Source organism: Meriones unguiculatus, chromosome 7 (genome assembly GCF_030254825.1).
Source record: "Meriones unguiculatus strain TT.TT164.6M chromosome 7, Bangor_MerUng_6.1, whole genome shotgun sequence".
In the NCBI taxonomy this organism is placed as follows: domain Eukaryota; kingdom Metazoa; phylum Chordata; class Mammalia; order Rodentia; family Muridae; genus Meriones; species Meriones unguiculatus.
The window spans coordinates 91,972,248-91,988,609 of NC_083355.1; the positions used below are offsets into that span (position 1 = coordinate 91,972,248).

The 16,362-nt window shown below is 39.7% G+C and overlaps 1 protein-coding gene across 3 annotated transcripts in view; it reads left to right on the forward strand.

Annotated features, from left to right (window-relative positions):
* The window catches only part of Ylpm1 (YLP motif containing 1), a 72,107-nt gene that overhangs the window by 38,963 nt on the left and 16,782 nt on the right, over positions 1-16,362 (forward strand). For all 3 annotated transcript variants that reach the window (XR_009593032.1, XM_021634181.2, XM_021634183.2), the window contains 10 exons: positions 2,660-3,080; positions 3,954-4,046; positions 4,260-4,449; positions 5,082-5,200; positions 6,325-6,479; positions 10,399-10,461; positions 10,726-10,845; positions 11,507-11,683; positions 11,768-11,851; positions 12,130-12,213. Coding sequence is in view for 2 of the 3 variants with exons in the window: in XM_021634181.2 (XP_021489856.1) it covers positions 2,660-3,080; positions 3,954-4,046; positions 4,260-4,449; positions 5,082-5,200; positions 6,325-6,479; positions 10,399-10,461; positions 10,726-10,845; positions 11,507-11,683; positions 11,768-11,851; positions 12,130-12,213 (1,506 nt within the window). In the remaining variant the exon portion in view is untranslated. The remainder of the gene's footprint in view (positions 1-2,659; positions 3,081-3,953; positions 4,047-4,259; positions 4,450-5,081; positions 5,201-6,324; positions 6,480-10,398; positions 10,462-10,725; positions 10,846-11,506; positions 11,684-11,767; positions 11,852-12,129; positions 12,214-16,362) is intronic.

Sequence of the window (16,362 nt, forward strand, 5' to 3'; positions counted from 1 at the left end):
GTGTTTATCAGGCAGTGCTCCCGACAGTTTTTATCACACTGTTCTTTGATTTGTTTGTTTTCTTGTCATCATCTTTCCTTTCTAAAATGAGCCCTGAGGATTAAAACTGTCTTTCATCTTCATGTCTTACATCAAGTGGGTGGAATGTCTAGGTCAGCGGTTCTCAACCTGTGGGTTGCAACCCCTTTGGGAGTCACATATCAGATATTCTTCATGTCAGATGTTTACATTATGATCCATAACTAGCAAAATTATACTAATGAAGTAGCAGTGGAATGAATTTATGGTTAGGGTTACCACATGTGAGGAAATTTGTTGAAGGTCACAGCACTAGGAAGGCCCTAGATTGTAGACGCACATTTCTGTTCATCTGACAAACCACGCTTCCCATATTGCTACATGTTACTATTTTAATACACAGTAATTCATTGAACCATTCTATTTATGTTGGATATTTTCTTGTAATCTTCCATGATTTTTAATGTAAGTTCAATGAATTTCTCTGTTAGCAGGTTTTATTTTGGATATCTCAAATTCTAAAGTGGGATACGTCAGTCAAAAATAAGATATTCTCTCTGCTCAAATAATGTTGCTTTTTTTTTTAATCTATACCTCCCAGACACAGCCAGAGACAAATAGTCTCATACTTGTTAATAAAACTAAGTGTTGAGCTGGGTGTGGTGGCATATACCTTTAATCCTGGTACTGGAGAGGCGGAGGCAGGCGGATCTGTGTGAGTTCAAGGCCAGCCTCATGTTAATTAATATTCCTTACATATTAACAATTCTACTTTTACTCTAAAGCCTAATTTTATTTATTCTTAAAATGTTTCTTTTTTAAGATTTACTTATTTTTAGTTTTATGAGTATGAGTATTTTCCTGCATTTATGTATATACAAATGTGCTTCATGTGCATAGAGGCTAGGAAAGAATGATAGATCTTTTGGAACTGAAGTTATAGATGTTTGTGAGCTGCTTTGTGGGTGCTGGCACCAGAATAAGTGCTCTTAACCAGTGATTTATCCAGCCCCAAAAGTCTAATTTTAAAGCACAGCCTACAGATGAGTAAATTCTTAATTCAGAAATAATAAATACTGTCGGCTTTCCTAGGTCCAAAAAAGCTGTCAGTGAAAAATAAATAAACCACAACCAAGGGACTAAAAGAAATGGGAAGTGTTTGAATTGGGCATTTTACTGACTGAACAGTTTCCTCAGCCCCTCACTGATTTTTAAACTAAATTCACTGAACATCTGTCACTATAATCTAATTTTAAAACACCTTATTTGAGTAAAATATCTGTGTTAGTTTATAGTTCTTTCTTAACCCCAAACAGCCTATAGTACACTTTCTGTCTCTGTAGTTTCACCATAGCTAGCTAGAGTTATAAAAGTTATTCATATGTTAATAAATTCAATTATTTTATTAGGAATGCCTTTTCCATTTTTTTTCCTTTTCTGTGACCTGTCTTCATCTTCCTGTTGTCTTTGTGCATGTGTATGCACATGGGTACACATGTGTACATATGTATAGAAGCCACTGGTCAACCTCTGTTATTGATCCTCAAGTAACTGTGCACTTGTTTTTTAGAGGTTGATCTCTTGATTTCTCATAGACCTGGGCTCACAGTTTGGCTAGGCTTCCTGGCCAGAGAAGCCCCAGGACCTGCCTATCTATTCTTCCCCAATTGTAAGATTATAAACAAGACCCACCATTTCCAATTTTGTAAAAAGCATTTACTTATTTTTATTTCAAGTAAGTATTTTGTTTGTATGTATGTGTGTGTACATGTGCATGCACTCAAAGGTCAGAAGGTATCAGGTCACATAGAACTGGAGTCACAGATGGTTGTGAGCCACTGTGTGGGTGGTGGATTCAAGTGTTGAGATTAGAGACATATACCATCATGCCCCTGTGGAGGGGAGTGCATTTGTTTATGTTTTGAATTATGTATATTGTGGGGTAGATTTATGCTTGTAGGTGCCCACAGAGACCAGAGTTCTTTCTTAGATCCTCCTAGAGCTGAAGTTACAGATGGTCTGTTCAGCATGGGTATTAGGAAATGAATCTGTGTTCTCTGCTAGAGCAGTGAGTGATCAGTGAGCTATCTCCCCAGTGACTACTAGTATCTTTAAAAACACAAAAGCTTGTGCTGGAGAGATGGCTCAGTGATTAAGAACACTGGCTGGGGGCTGGAGAGATGGCTTAGAGGTTAAGAGTACTTCTTCCAAAGTGCTTCTTCCAAAGGTCCTGAGTTTAATTCCCAGCAACCACATGGTGTCTCACAACCATCTATAATGAGATCTAGTGCCCACTGGCCTGCTGGCACACATGCAGGCAGAACACTGTATAAACAATTAAAAAAAAAAAAACAAAACACTGGCTGTACTTCCAGAAGATGGAGGGAGGTTCAACTCCCAGCACCCAAATGGCAGCTCATAACTGTCTGTAAATCCAGATCCAGGGTATCTGATATTCTCACACAGGCAAAACACCAATGTATATTAAAGAAAGAAGAAAAGGAAGGAAGAACACAAAAGCTTTACATTTTGAATATGTATTGTATATTATTTTTTAATTGATTAAAAACCAGATTTTAATTTTTATTGATCTGTGGCAATGTGACAAATAGCATACTAAGCCATTTACTCTCTTCTCTAGCCTCCAGGCTCCTATAGACCACCCCCTCCCATGGGTAAGCCACCTGGGTCAATTGTAAGACCCACTGCTCCACCAGCAAGATCATCTGTTCCTATGACTAGGCCTCCTGTGCCAGTACCACCGCCACCTCCTCCACCTCCACCACCACCGCCTCCTCCTCCAGTTATAAAGCCAAAAACTTCATCTGTGAAACAGGAACGCTGGGATGAAGATTCTTTCTATGGGCTCTGGGATACAAATGATAATCAAGGACTGAATTCAGAATTTAAGCGAGACACTGCACCAATTCCATCTGCTCCGGTATTACCACCCCCACCTGTTCATTCTTCCATTCCCCCTCCTGGCCCATTGCCTATGGGTATGCCACCAATGTCCAAACCACCACCAGTACAGCATACAGTTGACTATGGCCATGGCCGAGGTGAGTACTAATGGTGAATTTACGGTTGGGGTTCTACAGGAATTGTTCGGTGGTGGTATTAATTGTTTTGGTTTTGTGAGACAGGATCCCGTAGGCAAGACTGGCTTCAGACTCACTATGTAGCAGAGGACGTCTGTCCTAGTTAGGGTTACTATTGCTGCAAAGAAACACCATGACCAAAAAGCTGGTTGGAGAGAAAAGGGTTTATTTTATTTGGCTTACATTTCCACATTGTAGTCCATTATTGAAAGAAGTCAGGAACTCAAGCAGAGTTTGGAACTTGGAGGAAGGAGCTGATGCAGAGTCTTTGGACGGGCATTGTATACTGGCTTTCTCATGGCTTGCTTAGCCTGCTTTCTTAACAGAACCCAGGACCACCTACCCAGGAATGGCATCACCCACAATGGGCCGGGCCCTCCTTCCTCAGTAATTGCTAGTTAAGAAAATGCCCTATGGTTGGATCTTACGGAGACATTTTCTCAATTGAAGTTCCCTCCTTTCAGTTGATTCTAGTTTTTATGTCAAGTTGACAGAAAACTAGCCAAGACAGTGACCTTTAAACTCTGCTCCTAACCTCCCAAGTTCTGGCATTATAGGTGCATACCACAGCACCTGGCAGGAATTGGTTTTCCAAAGAAGGGATTATAAATTTTTCAAGACACAATCTTGCTGGCCCTGGAACTCATTATGTAGTCCATACTCACCTCAAGCTCTGGGTTCTTTTGCCTCAGCTTCTTGAGTGCTGGAATTATACGTATGTACTACCAGGCTAGACTTCTACAGGAATTACTGAGATTTAGTTTTCCTGAGAGTCCTGCTTACACTTCATCCCTGTTTTATTTTTGTTCGTTTGCTTGTCTTTGCTTTTGCCAGATATGCCTACTAATAAGGTTGAACAGATACCGTATGGGGAGAGAATAACTCTTCGCCCGGATCCATTACCCGAAAGGCCGGCCTTTGATGCAGGTGGGCTCCCAGGGAAAAGAGTAATTTTAAGCTTAATTTTAGGCCTAATTATTACAAGATTTTTCTTTTAGCAAGATTACTCTAGGCTTTCCTTTAACACCACTGAAAGATTCTTAAACGTAAGATATTGACTTGTACTACTTTTCAAGTTAAAATTGTTCTTCTTTAATCTCTAAACATTCTTCTAATTCTTACTTTGTATTGTTTTTCTAGAGCATGCAGGCCCGCATGATCGCTATGATAGAGATAGAGACCGTGAACCTTATTTTGACCGTCAAAGTAATATAGCAGATCATCGAGATTTTAAAAGGGACCGAGAGACACACAGAGATAGAGACCGGGATCGTGTTCTTGACTATGAGCGGGATCGATTTGACAGAGAGCGCAGACCCCGAGATGACAGGTATGCACTGAAAAATACCTTTGCTGTATATGTAAAATATCTTGTGTAAATTCAGGAAAATTCAGTTTTTTGTTTTGGGTTGCGGGCTATTTGTTTGTTTGTTTATTTTGAGATAGGGTCTCTCTGTTATCTAGCTCTGGCTTTTCTGGAACTTGATATGATGACCAGGCTGGCTTCAAACTCAGAGATCCACCTGCCTCTGCCTCTTGAATGGTGGGAGTAAAAAGTCATGTGCCATCATGCCTGGCCAAAAGTCAGCATATTGAAGAGATTTTGTAACTGGTGTACTCTTTTGTCATGTATAATGTGGAAAAAAAAGAGCAGTTTCTCGGCAAGTACATGCTTGAGTTCTGCTAGCTTGAATTCCAAAGACTTGCATGGAAATGGGGAGAGCCAAAATGAAGGAATGTTACTGAGAAAATGCAATCAGTACTTAATTTATAGGCAAGCAATTTAGTTTTACAAGTCTTGAAAATTTAACTAGATGTAAGTGGAAAAAGCAAGTTTAAAATTTAAATACGAACTCTGGAGTAATGGCCCATTGAGAGGCTAGGCAGATAGTGATGTTGTGTTACAAAGTAGAGACCTTCCAAATGTTCCTTTGTTACCAAAAACTCCTGTTACACCCTTAGGAATCAATCATATCGAGACAAAAAAGATCATTCATCGTCCAGAAGAGGAGGATTTGATAGGCCATCCTATGACCGGAAGTCTGATAGACCACCCTATGAAGGCCCAACCATGTTTGGAGGTAGAGTGATGCCTTAAGGACAGTGTTGAAAATGTAAACAAATAGAAGGTGTTTTTAATTGTAGCTGTGGATTTAAACATTCACAGTAAATTGTACTTGAAGATTTTTTAAAAAGGTGATAGCATTATTATAAAAAATAATGTAATTAATGAAATAAAATTTAATCTTTATACTATTAAAATAAATTTTGAAAAACAGAAATAGTCACTAATAATCCCACCACGCACCATACTGAAACTTATATATTCTCTTGTTTTCTCTTTGAGAAGTTACTATTTTATTTTTTATTTGTATGGGTGCTTTCCCTATACCTCATGCATGCCTGGTGCCCAGGGAACCCCTTGAAGTGGAGTTATAGACAGTTGTGATCCACCACGTGGGTACTGGTAATTGAACGTTGGTCTTCTGAAAGTGCAACCAATGCTCTTAAGTACTGAATCATCATTCCAGCCCTCTTTTTCTCTTCATATACTTATTTATGAAGTTATAATCAAGAATAAAAGCCAGGAGTTTTTTCCGCTATCCTAGAGCCTCACATACACGGGGCAAGTTCTCCAATGCTAAGTTGTACTCCTTCCCTAAGTAAAGCTCTCTCTGCTGTGCTTCAGTTTAATGACTCCATCATCTCCTTTTCCCATGTTAGACGTCCTACTGGCTCCATGATATTTCATGGAATTGCTGAAGTATAAGGCCTTTAAAGTTAGACATTGAGTTTGCTTTTATCTCTTTGCTACCCTGAGTTGTACTTAAACTAGAAACTTCTACCCCTTCATAGGAATAAGCTTTTCTAATCAATGACTTGCTCTTAAACCATATAGTGAAAGTTATGTCATGCTTTGGCTTATCCAGTAAAATATTTATTCCTTTATGTACTGTTTGTGATTTTTTTCTAGATTTAATATGAGTACAGGTGAATTCCGTATTTCACAGAACAATGTTTCCCCCAAATATGCCAGTCTTTTCATTTTCTTGATTGCCGTAGTTTTATGTTATTAATTAAAGCTAAAAGTGACCCTCAACTCATTAGACCTGATTAACTTGTAATTAGGATGAGAATAGAAAGTTATTCCTTTTCATAATGATTGCTGTGTAAATAATAATGTTATCAACTGCTGGAACTCTAGGAGAACGAAGAACTTACCCAGAGGAACGAATGCCCCTGCCAACTCCTTCCCTGGGCCATCAGCCACCTCCAGCTCCACGGGTTGAGAAGAAGCCTGAGTCCAAGAATGTGGATGACATTCTGAAACCACCAGGCCGGGAGAGCAGGCCTGAAAGAGTGAGTAGTTATTTTTATAAATCTAGAGGTGGTAAGAGAGTTGTTTATTTCTTAATGTCTTGAGTAGATTTCTCCACTTTTCTGCAACATAAAAATATTGTATTTAAAGCCTCATCGTATCTAAAATCAGCAGAAAACTCAGATACTGCCAACACTTTAAAATCTTAAAGAAGTTTAGAATATTGGAAATTTTCAAATAATGTTAGAAATTTTGGAAATAACGTCGGAAATTAATGTTAGAAAAAAATTTAAAACCGTTTGTGAGAGCTTAATTACTTGCATTTTGTTTTGCTTTATTTTTTTATTTTTTGTTTTTTGTTTTTTGAGACAGGGTTTCTCTGTGTAGCCTTGGCTGTCCTGGACTTGCTTTGTATACCAGGCTGGCCTCAAACTCAGAGATTTCCCTGCCTCTGCCTGCCTGAGCTGGGATCGAGTCTAGCTAATTGCATTTTGAAAAGAGGAAAAGTAGATTAGGCTTCATGGTAGATGGAACAAAAAGGGATAATTAGGAGACTTGATTAGGTTTAATTTCCTGATATAGTCTCTATATGTCTGTAATCATGAATATAGATACACACACATACATACACTTTGAAATTTGTCTAATATTGAATAATCTTATAATAAATATTTCAGCCAGATAGTAGAATTCCACATACATAGATTAATAGGTCATTGTTATCTAGTCCTTTTTTTTTTTTTTTTTTTTTTTTTTTAGTGTGCATGAATATTTTTGCCTGTTTGTATGTATGTATACTATATGTATGCCTGGTGCCCACAGAAGTCAGATTCCCTGGGATTGGGATTACAGATGGTTTAGCTGTCATGTCAGTGCTAGCAATCGAATCCAGGTCCTCTGCAAAAGCAACAGGTGCTGTAACTGCTGAACCATCTCTTTAGCCCTCTTCCCTATTTTTATTTATAGCTATTCCACCTGTCCTGTGGTTATTGTTTGAATGATACAGTAGTTCACCATCTTGTCTCTGGTTGCACTTTCTGCAGATTCACTTATCTGAAGTCAACAGTGATACAATAATTTTAATTAACATTAAAATTGGTACCTTGTATGGTGGTACATACCTGTAGACCTAGCACTCAGGAGGCAGAGATAGGCAAATCTCTGAGTTCGAAGTCAGCCTTGGCTGTGTACAAAGCCATTATAACTTAAAAAGAGAGAGAGAAATTCCAGAAATAATTGATGAATTTTAAATCATGTGCAGTTAGTTATTAGAATAGGAAGTTCCTCCTATTCCTACTTTATTGAATATTATTAGTCACAAAGGGTTGTTGGATTTTGTTGCATTTTTTTTTTTTACATTAATTGAAATGATGGTATGATTTTTGTTTTTTTGTGTATTGGCATAATTTAATACATTAATTGGTTTTCATGGCAACTGGTGCTGCTGGGCCAATTATTTTTCCTGTGTTGCTGGATATAGTTTGAAGGTTACACCTGCATTGATAACATCATAGTTTTCTTATAATATCTTTGCCTGGTTTTGATATCAGTGATGTTGGCCTCATAATAAAAGTTTGGAATTATTCCTTCTGTTCTTTGAGATACCGTCTCAGAGTATAATAAGCTGGCCTCAAACTTGATATGTAGTCAAGGATGACTTATGACCTTATGAACTTCTGATCTTCCTGCCTCTACCTCAAGGTAGATTGTCACATTCAAGGTAGGTGTCACTAATGCCAGCTTTTATTCATTTATTTACTTATTTACTTATTTATTTGCCAGCTCTCACTATATATCCTTGGTTGTTCTAGAATTCATTATGTAGGCCAGGCTGACTTCACAGAATCTACCTGGCTCTGCCTCCCTCCTGCTGGATTAAAGGTGTACATTACCACACTTGACTCCCCTGACCTCCTACCCCCACCCCTGTCTTGTTTAACTCTCTAAATTTTCTTTTCTTTTTTTGTTTTGTTTGTTTTGTTTTTGTCTGTTTCTTAAACAAGTTTGGTCATCCACATCATTTTAGATATTTGTTTGATCTGTTATCTTTTTTGTTGGCATGCAGAGCATATGGATCTATTCCTTTGTAATCTCTACATTTTTGTAATATTGGTAGTGACATCTCTGTTTTTTTTTTGTTTGTTTGTTTGTTTGGTTGGTTGGTTGGTTGGTTTTTTTTTTTTGAAGACAGGGTTTCTCTGTGTAGCCCTGGCTGTCCTGTAACTTGCTGTGTAAGATCAGGCTGGCCTTGAACTCACAGAGATCTGCCTGCTTCTGTCTCCTGAGTGCTGGGATTAAAGGCGTGCACTGCCGCCTGGTGACATCTCTGTTTTTTATTATAGTAATTTAAATCTTATTTTTCTTACTTAATCTAGATAAATTAGTTTTGTTATTTTGTTTTACCAGAGAACTAACTTTTGGTTTTATAGATTGGGGTGGGGGACCCTGTTTTTTGTTTGTTTGTTTTTTCATTTTAGCTCTAATGAAATGCCTGAGACAGGGTTCTTTATAAGGGAAAGATATTTATTTAGTCCATAGTGTAGGAGATGCAAGAGTACAACAGCATCAGAATTTGCTTGGCAATGGTGAGGGCTTTCTGGTTGCCTCAAAACAACATGGGGGGGGACCACCTGATGAAACAGGAAACCAGAGAGATTCAAGGATTGGGATTATCATTTTATAACATTCCACTATCAAGGAAGCTATCCAGGCCCCCTCAAAAATTACCCTCATGACCTGATTAACTTCCCACCAATACCCACCCAATAAAAGCTCTATTATGCACTATGCCAGGCTGGCGACCACATTTCCAGCATCTGTGCAGTTGAGGAAAATAATAACCATCTCTAAACCATAAAGTAACTGGCTTTTCTTTTGTTTAGTAGTATCTGCTCTAATCTTTGTTATCTTCCTTCTGTTTTGTTAGTTTTAGCTTGTTCTTTCCTAGCAATTTAGGTATAAAAATAGGTTTTCAATGTTAGATCACTTTTCTTAATTTTTTTTAAAGGATGTGTTGGATTTTTGTGTGATAAGTTTTGTCTGTGTATATGTATGCACACCACATGTGTGCATGGTGCCCACAGAGGTCAGAAGGTGTTAGATCTCCTGGGGCTGGAGTTACAGCTATCTATCATGTGGGTGCTAGAAGCTGAACCTAGTGCCCTTAACTGCTAAGCCATTTCTCGAGTCCACAGAAACGTGTTTTAAAGAGAGTTTTTTCAAAAGGGGACCGGGGGTATGCCAGCTGAGTGTGCTAGCAGGCCTGACATCTCAGCCGAGCCATCCCACCAGCCCCGAAATCATTTTTAGTTCTTGATATAGACATCTACGTGTAAAATTTCCCTTCAAGGGGACTAGATATGGCTCAGAGGTTAAGAGCACTGACTGTTCTTCCAAAGGTCCTGAGTTCAATTCCCAGCAACCACATGGTGGCTTTCCACCATCTATAATGAGATCTGGTGCTGTCTTCTAGTAGGCAGATGTACATGCAGGCAGAACATTGTATAATTAAAAAATAAATAAATGAATGAATGAATCCTTTTTTAAAGAAAATTTCCCTTCAAATACTTGTTTAGTTTTATCCTCTGAGCTGTGGTCTGATGTGTCTGTTTTCACTCATGTCAGAGTGTTTTATGGTATCTGTTAGGATTTCTTTGAGCCCTGAGATTTTAGTAGTTTGTTCCACATATTTATGCATTTCCTTTGTTCTGTTTTGGTTTGCTTTGTCTGTTTTGAGACAAAGTCTGAGGTAAAGTAGGCTAGTTGAAGAGTCCCTGTGTATCTAAGAAATGACCTTGTTCTTCTGACCTTTCTCTACGACCTGAATGCTGAGGTTGCAGGCATGTGCCATGTGCTAGAATGGCACAGACGGTTTTTCTGCATGATAGGCACTCTGCCAACTGAGCTACATCCCCAAGCCCTCAGAAAACAAAATCTTTTCCCCTGTCTATTGTGTTTCAGATTGTTGTTATCATGAGAGGATTGCCTGGCAGTGGAAAGACACATGTTGCAAAACTTATTCGGGTGAGTATGGGAAAGTAAAAGAAGGAAAAAAGGAGTCTTGTGTTAGTGGGCAGTATTTTATTCTTACAGGTATCTCCCATTTGATCAGTTATTGAGGCCCGTAGGTTCTTAGTAGATGTGTTCCTTTTTCCATTTCAATAAATAATTTTGCTTTTAGTTAATTAGAAACCACCAGAAATTTTTCTTTAGTCACAACTTTAGTGACTTTAGTGTTTGTCAGTTTGGTTCATAATGTTTTAACTTTCCGGGCTGCTGTGTTCTTAGGATAAGGAAGTAGAATTTGGAGGACCCGCACCCAGGGTTTTAAGTCTGGATGATTATTTTATCACTGAAGTAGAAAAAGAAGAAAAAGATCCAGATTCTGGAAAGAAAGTGAAAAAGAAGGTATGATGTAATCCTCCTAGACCCATTGGTGGGATTTTAAGTAAAATATGTTCAGGGAGAGATGGGGGACCCTATTTTGTTTTTTGTTTTTTGTTTTTTGTTTTTGTTTTTGTTTTTTCTTGAGACAGGGTTGGTTGTTGATTTTGGTTTTTTGTGTGTTTTGTTTTATTTTATTTATTTGTTTGTTTGTTTTGTTTTGTTTTGAGGCAGGGTCTTACTGTGTAGCCCTGGCTGATCTGGAATTTGCCAGGTAGACAAAGTTGGCCTTGAGCTTACAGGATATGCCTGCCTCACTGGGATTATGCCTGAACTGGGATTCAAGTTGTGCACCACCACTCCTGGCTTGCATTGCGGTTTTTGTTTTGTTTTGTTTTGTTTTGAGACAGGGTTTCTTTGTATAATAGCTCTGGCTGTCCTGGAACTCACTTTGTAGACCAGGCTGGCCTTGAACTCACAAAGATCTGCCTGCCTCTGCCCCTCGAGTACTGGCATTAAAGGCAAGTGCCACCACTGCTCGGCTGCATTGGGGGATTTTTGAAATGACTGTCGTCTAGACACAGACTTGATAACTTAGGTGTGAAGGAAAGAGTGTAAAGTTCTCCTGTTTCAGTTTCAGACTGAGGCTAATTTCCTCATCTTGTTTGCTCTTTTCGGGTTTTAGGTTATGGAGTATGAATATGAGGCTGAGATGGAGGAGACTTACCGCACCAGCATGTTCAAAACTTTTAAAAAGACGCTGGATGATGGCTTTTTCCCCTTTATCATTCTGGATGCTATCAATGACAGAGTTAGACATTTTGACCAGTTTTGGAGTGCAGCAAAAACCAAGGGTTTTGAGGTATATATAGTCTTTAAGAACTCTGAAGCATTTTTAGTGTGAGTTTTATATGTCTTGGCCTAATCATTACTCATTTTTATTTAGGTGTATTTGGCTGAAATGAGTGTCGATAACCAGACTTGTGGCAAGAGAAATATTCATGGAAGAAAGCTTAAAGAAATAAATAAGGTGATTTTTCAGAAACACAGCATGTTAGAGCACCCCAACCATTCTTTCAACATCGGCACTCTTGTCATAAGCTCTTACCCTTTGGGAGTCTTTTAGGGAGTCTTTTTTCCTACCTGCTTTGGTAATTGTTTTCTTTTCTGTGTTGTAAGTGGAAAGGGTTGCCTAGCTCTTCTTGGAACTGTGTTAAAGTTACAGCATTATTTGCATTTATCTTGATGGCTTACTTGGTCTTAATTGGTGTAGTTGTCTGAGATAACTTGTTTTGAATATCTCAATAGATGGCTGATCATTGGGAAACCGCACCTCGTCATATGATGCGTCTAGACATTCGTTCCTTGCTTCAAGATGCTGCAATTGAAGAAGTAAGTGTGCATCTTTTCCTCAAATGCAGTTCATAGTAAGCAACACATTCTTCACCTTCTTTACTTTGAAACTTCCAGAAAACTTACATGAGCAATGTAAGAGCACACTTATACGACTTAATGATCTTAACCAATCCAATTGTGAATATTGTCCCACATTTTCTTTATACTTAGTTACTTTATTTTATACCATTATTGTAAAATCATAAGAGAGTTGAGTTGAAAAAAAAACATCATAAGCCATCATTCCCATGGCTATCTCCTAAGAACAGGGACATTCTGTAATAAATCCAGTTAATTATAAAATTTAAGAAATTTAGCATTAACCATGCTAATAGCCCATACCTTTAATCCCAGCATTCAAGGAAGAGGCTGGTCTGTGAGTTCAAGGCCAGCCTGGTCTGTGAAGTGAGTTCCAGGACAGCCAGAACTATCTACATAGACCCTGTCTCAAAAAAAAAAAAAAAAAAAAAAACAAAGAGAAAAAAGAGTTAACATTGATATAATACTATATTAAGTAAAATAAATTTCCTAATTTATTTATTTATTTATTTCACTTAACCCTCCTTTCCCCCACCTCTGCTCACTCATTAGTCACTTCCTTAATTCAGTCTGAATTTCCTTGAGTGTGAGGCAGTTTCTGCCAGAGGGAACATCCATCTGCGTCACCTGATCTTGCATCTCCTTTACGAGGCCTGGCAGTCTGTCTCTTCCTGCTCTCTTACTTCCAGTTTGCATCACCATAAGGGATCAGTAGCAGTTGATACCCTCTGCAGAGCCAAGGCTGCTCCTTGGCATGGGTGGAAGGCCTCCAGCCCTCTATCTGAACCGTGACAGCCTGTTTGGACATTGACCATAGCCCCCTATCTTTTTCTCCTTAAAAAGAAAGAAATCCAGTTACACATCAATCACTTAAATGCCATTAGGGCACTTTCTCTGAAATTTGCAGGAAAGCTCACATCTGGGACTTTGGGGAATCAAGAAGCCCAAAGGCTTCCTGGGAAAGTTCCTCTTTGACCTCAGCTTTTCAAAACTTTTTCTATCTTGGGAAACTAGGAGAGTTGCAAAACAATTGCTTGGTCACTCTTGGTGGCTCACTTCGGCCCCATCCAATACCCCCTTCCATCCACTACCCAGCAGCTCCGCAACCTCTGGAACTCTACCAAGGGTCTGGAGATCCAGGCACTCCCAGTTAATGTCCACCCCGCCCTGGCCGGATCACTCCTCCAAAGTGGAATCACCACTTTAAAAAGGGGATTTTCTCCGAGGGAGACCAACAGGCAGCCCAGCCAGCAGGATCAGGTGCACCTCTGCCTTGTTCTTCAAGCCTGGGACAGAATCACCCCGCCCTCTGGCTCACAAGACCACACCAGCTTGGTTCGACACCTTCTACCTGCCCATGGATTGCTCAACACCCCTGGAGGGGAGGGGCTGAAGGACTTGGAGAAGGGATGCAAGATGAACACGTTGAGGGGTCAGAAGAACAAGAAACAACAACAACAACATCTGCTTGGCCCACCAGCATAGCTGGACATGAACCGCCAGGTTAAGTCTTCTGGGCGGGCTGAGAAGAACCCACCAGTTTATTTTTGTTTGAATGTTTTTTATTTTTACCTCATAGCAGGAATAACTCAATATCAAAGGTCCCTTTGTGGAATTCCCCCCACCCCCCCACTAATAATGGGAATAACTCAATCAGTAGTCCTTTTCATGGGAGAAAAAAATTTAGGGTGAGCTAAACTTCCAGTACAAAACCAAACAATCAAGGAATAAAGCACTAAGCCAATGCTATTTAAATTTCCAAAGGTATTAGCCATGCATTGTATGGGTGATACTTTATTGGCTGATTCAGATGTAGGTAACCTTAAAATATTTCATGAACTAAAAAGGAATTTTTCCTTGTTGGGGATTGCAGATTGCTCCTAAAGAAATACAGGGAGAGAATTCTGTTGATTATCTGAGATATAGGATAGGAATCCAACCATGGAAGGTACAGATCAAAAGAGATTGGCCAAGGCCTACTATTAGATTAATTACTCAAGAGCGAAGTAATTTATTCCAAACCTTACATGGTGATTCGAACCTAAATAGTCCAAGAAAATTATCAGCTGAGGCTGAAAGAGAATTGGCTGTGGAAAAGAAATTACAAGACGCACATACGAATCTAAAGTTTAATTGTATTTTAGTTATTTTGCCTTCCACTCAGACAGACAGAAATGTCCAATAGCACCTTACCAAACAAGAAGATGGCCTGCATCTTGCGGCAGGGTAAGGGAAAGAGGAGACACGCCATCCCTACCCCCGGCGGCAGAAGCAGAAGCAAAATCAAGGGGAGACTTATGTTGTACCAGGGGAAGAAAGTTGCTTTTAATTGCTTGGTTCCTTCCCCTCCTTGGCCCCATCCTAGCTTTTGGGACCCTGCTTGTGTTAGGCCCTGCCTTATTCAGTTTCTACACAACAGACAAGCAACATTACCAGGATTGCTACTAAGCAGGTCCTGATGTAATACCAGACCTTCCCACAAACGGAGACAGACAACTTTGATGATACCTCCCTTTATATAACAAAAAGTGGAAGATATGGGATCAGGAGGTGCTGGTCCTGAACAAGAGTGGGGTTGAGGTGCATCCAAACCCCGGGAATCTCATCCTGAGATCGGCAGGAGTAGGACCACTCCGCCTCCCTGCCCTGGTCCTGCATGTCCCAGCACATGTAGTCCTGGCCCTACCAGAGGAGGTCACATAGCTGGGAGACAGGTTAAACGTCCTCTCTCCTTAAAAGGTCATGTCCAGCAAGTACCCAGAATTCCTCCTTGTGCAAATGAAGCGTTCCCAGCACCTTGGCCTCAACCAATGATGAACATCCACTCCAATAGTCTTCACTTACCCTGAGAGATTTAAAAATCCTTCATTCCCCTCTCTCCTAATTAAATGAGCTATCTCACTGAAGCCTGTCTCCAGAGAGTCTGTTCTCATTTCGCTTACTGCCACCTGAGGTCTCCACCATTCCCACTTTGCTCCACCTGATTGTGGGAGCTCATTATGCCCATGACAAGCCGGGGAGCAAAGCCAGGAACAGCACCTGAATTAGCTTAAAAATAGTCTGTATTCCTCTCCTATCCTGATGATGTACTTGTGACACCTCTTTTCAGTGGTGGTAGCATGAAACATTGTAGTCCCTGCCTGTCCTGGAATTCCTTTTGTAGATCAGGCTGGCCTTAAATTCACAGAGAAGGCATGTACCACCACGCCTACCTTTTTTGGGACTTACATAATTTTTTTTAAATGCCTCATTTAGTAAAGTGTTTGCCATGAAAGCATTTGACCTGAGTTTTGATTCCCAGCTTCATATAAAATGGACATATTGGCCCTTGCCTGTAATCCTAGCACTTTGAGGGTGTGGATGAGAGAGATCCCTGGGGCTCACTGACTCACTAACCAAATTGGTGAGCTCCACATTCAGTAAGAAACCCTGTCTCAGAAAATAAATCTGCACACACCTTTAATTCCACTAGTTTGGGTTTAATTAAATAGCAGAAGGGTCTGGGGAGATGGCTGAATGGGTAATTGCAAGCTGCTCTCTGTCCTCCTGCTGGGCACATGTGTGCATTCACACACACACACACATGTGCCTGACTGAGTGAGTGAGTAAACAAGTAGATGTGGAAGAACAAACAAGCCATGTCAGGAGTGCTACATGGATTATGTGTTCTTGGTTCATCACTTCCGGTTCACGTCATTTGAGATGTCAGTTTACCTCACTTCACTGTGTTTTAGGCATTGGTCTAAACCTTGGTACTAGGGTCAGAGCTATTGAGTTTTCTACTTTTTTTCAATTCAGAATAAGTAATCTTTAAGTGTCTGTTAATTTTTTTGTTCCCAACACATTTTCACTCTGTGGTAACTCTTACATGGTAGTTGCTGGTTTGGTAGAAAAAAAATATCGTGAAGAGTTAATTTCTATGTCAGTCATTTGTGTACTTGTGTTTTGTTTGAGCTCGTTCTTTAAATGGTGCTATCTTTACTGGGTGTGATTTTGTGGCTCAGAAACAGACACTTCTCCTGTTGCCCAAATTTTACAGCCACATGTGATCAGTCATGCCACCTTCCTAAAAACATATCTTTTTTTCCTTGGCTTTCGTGAGTCCAC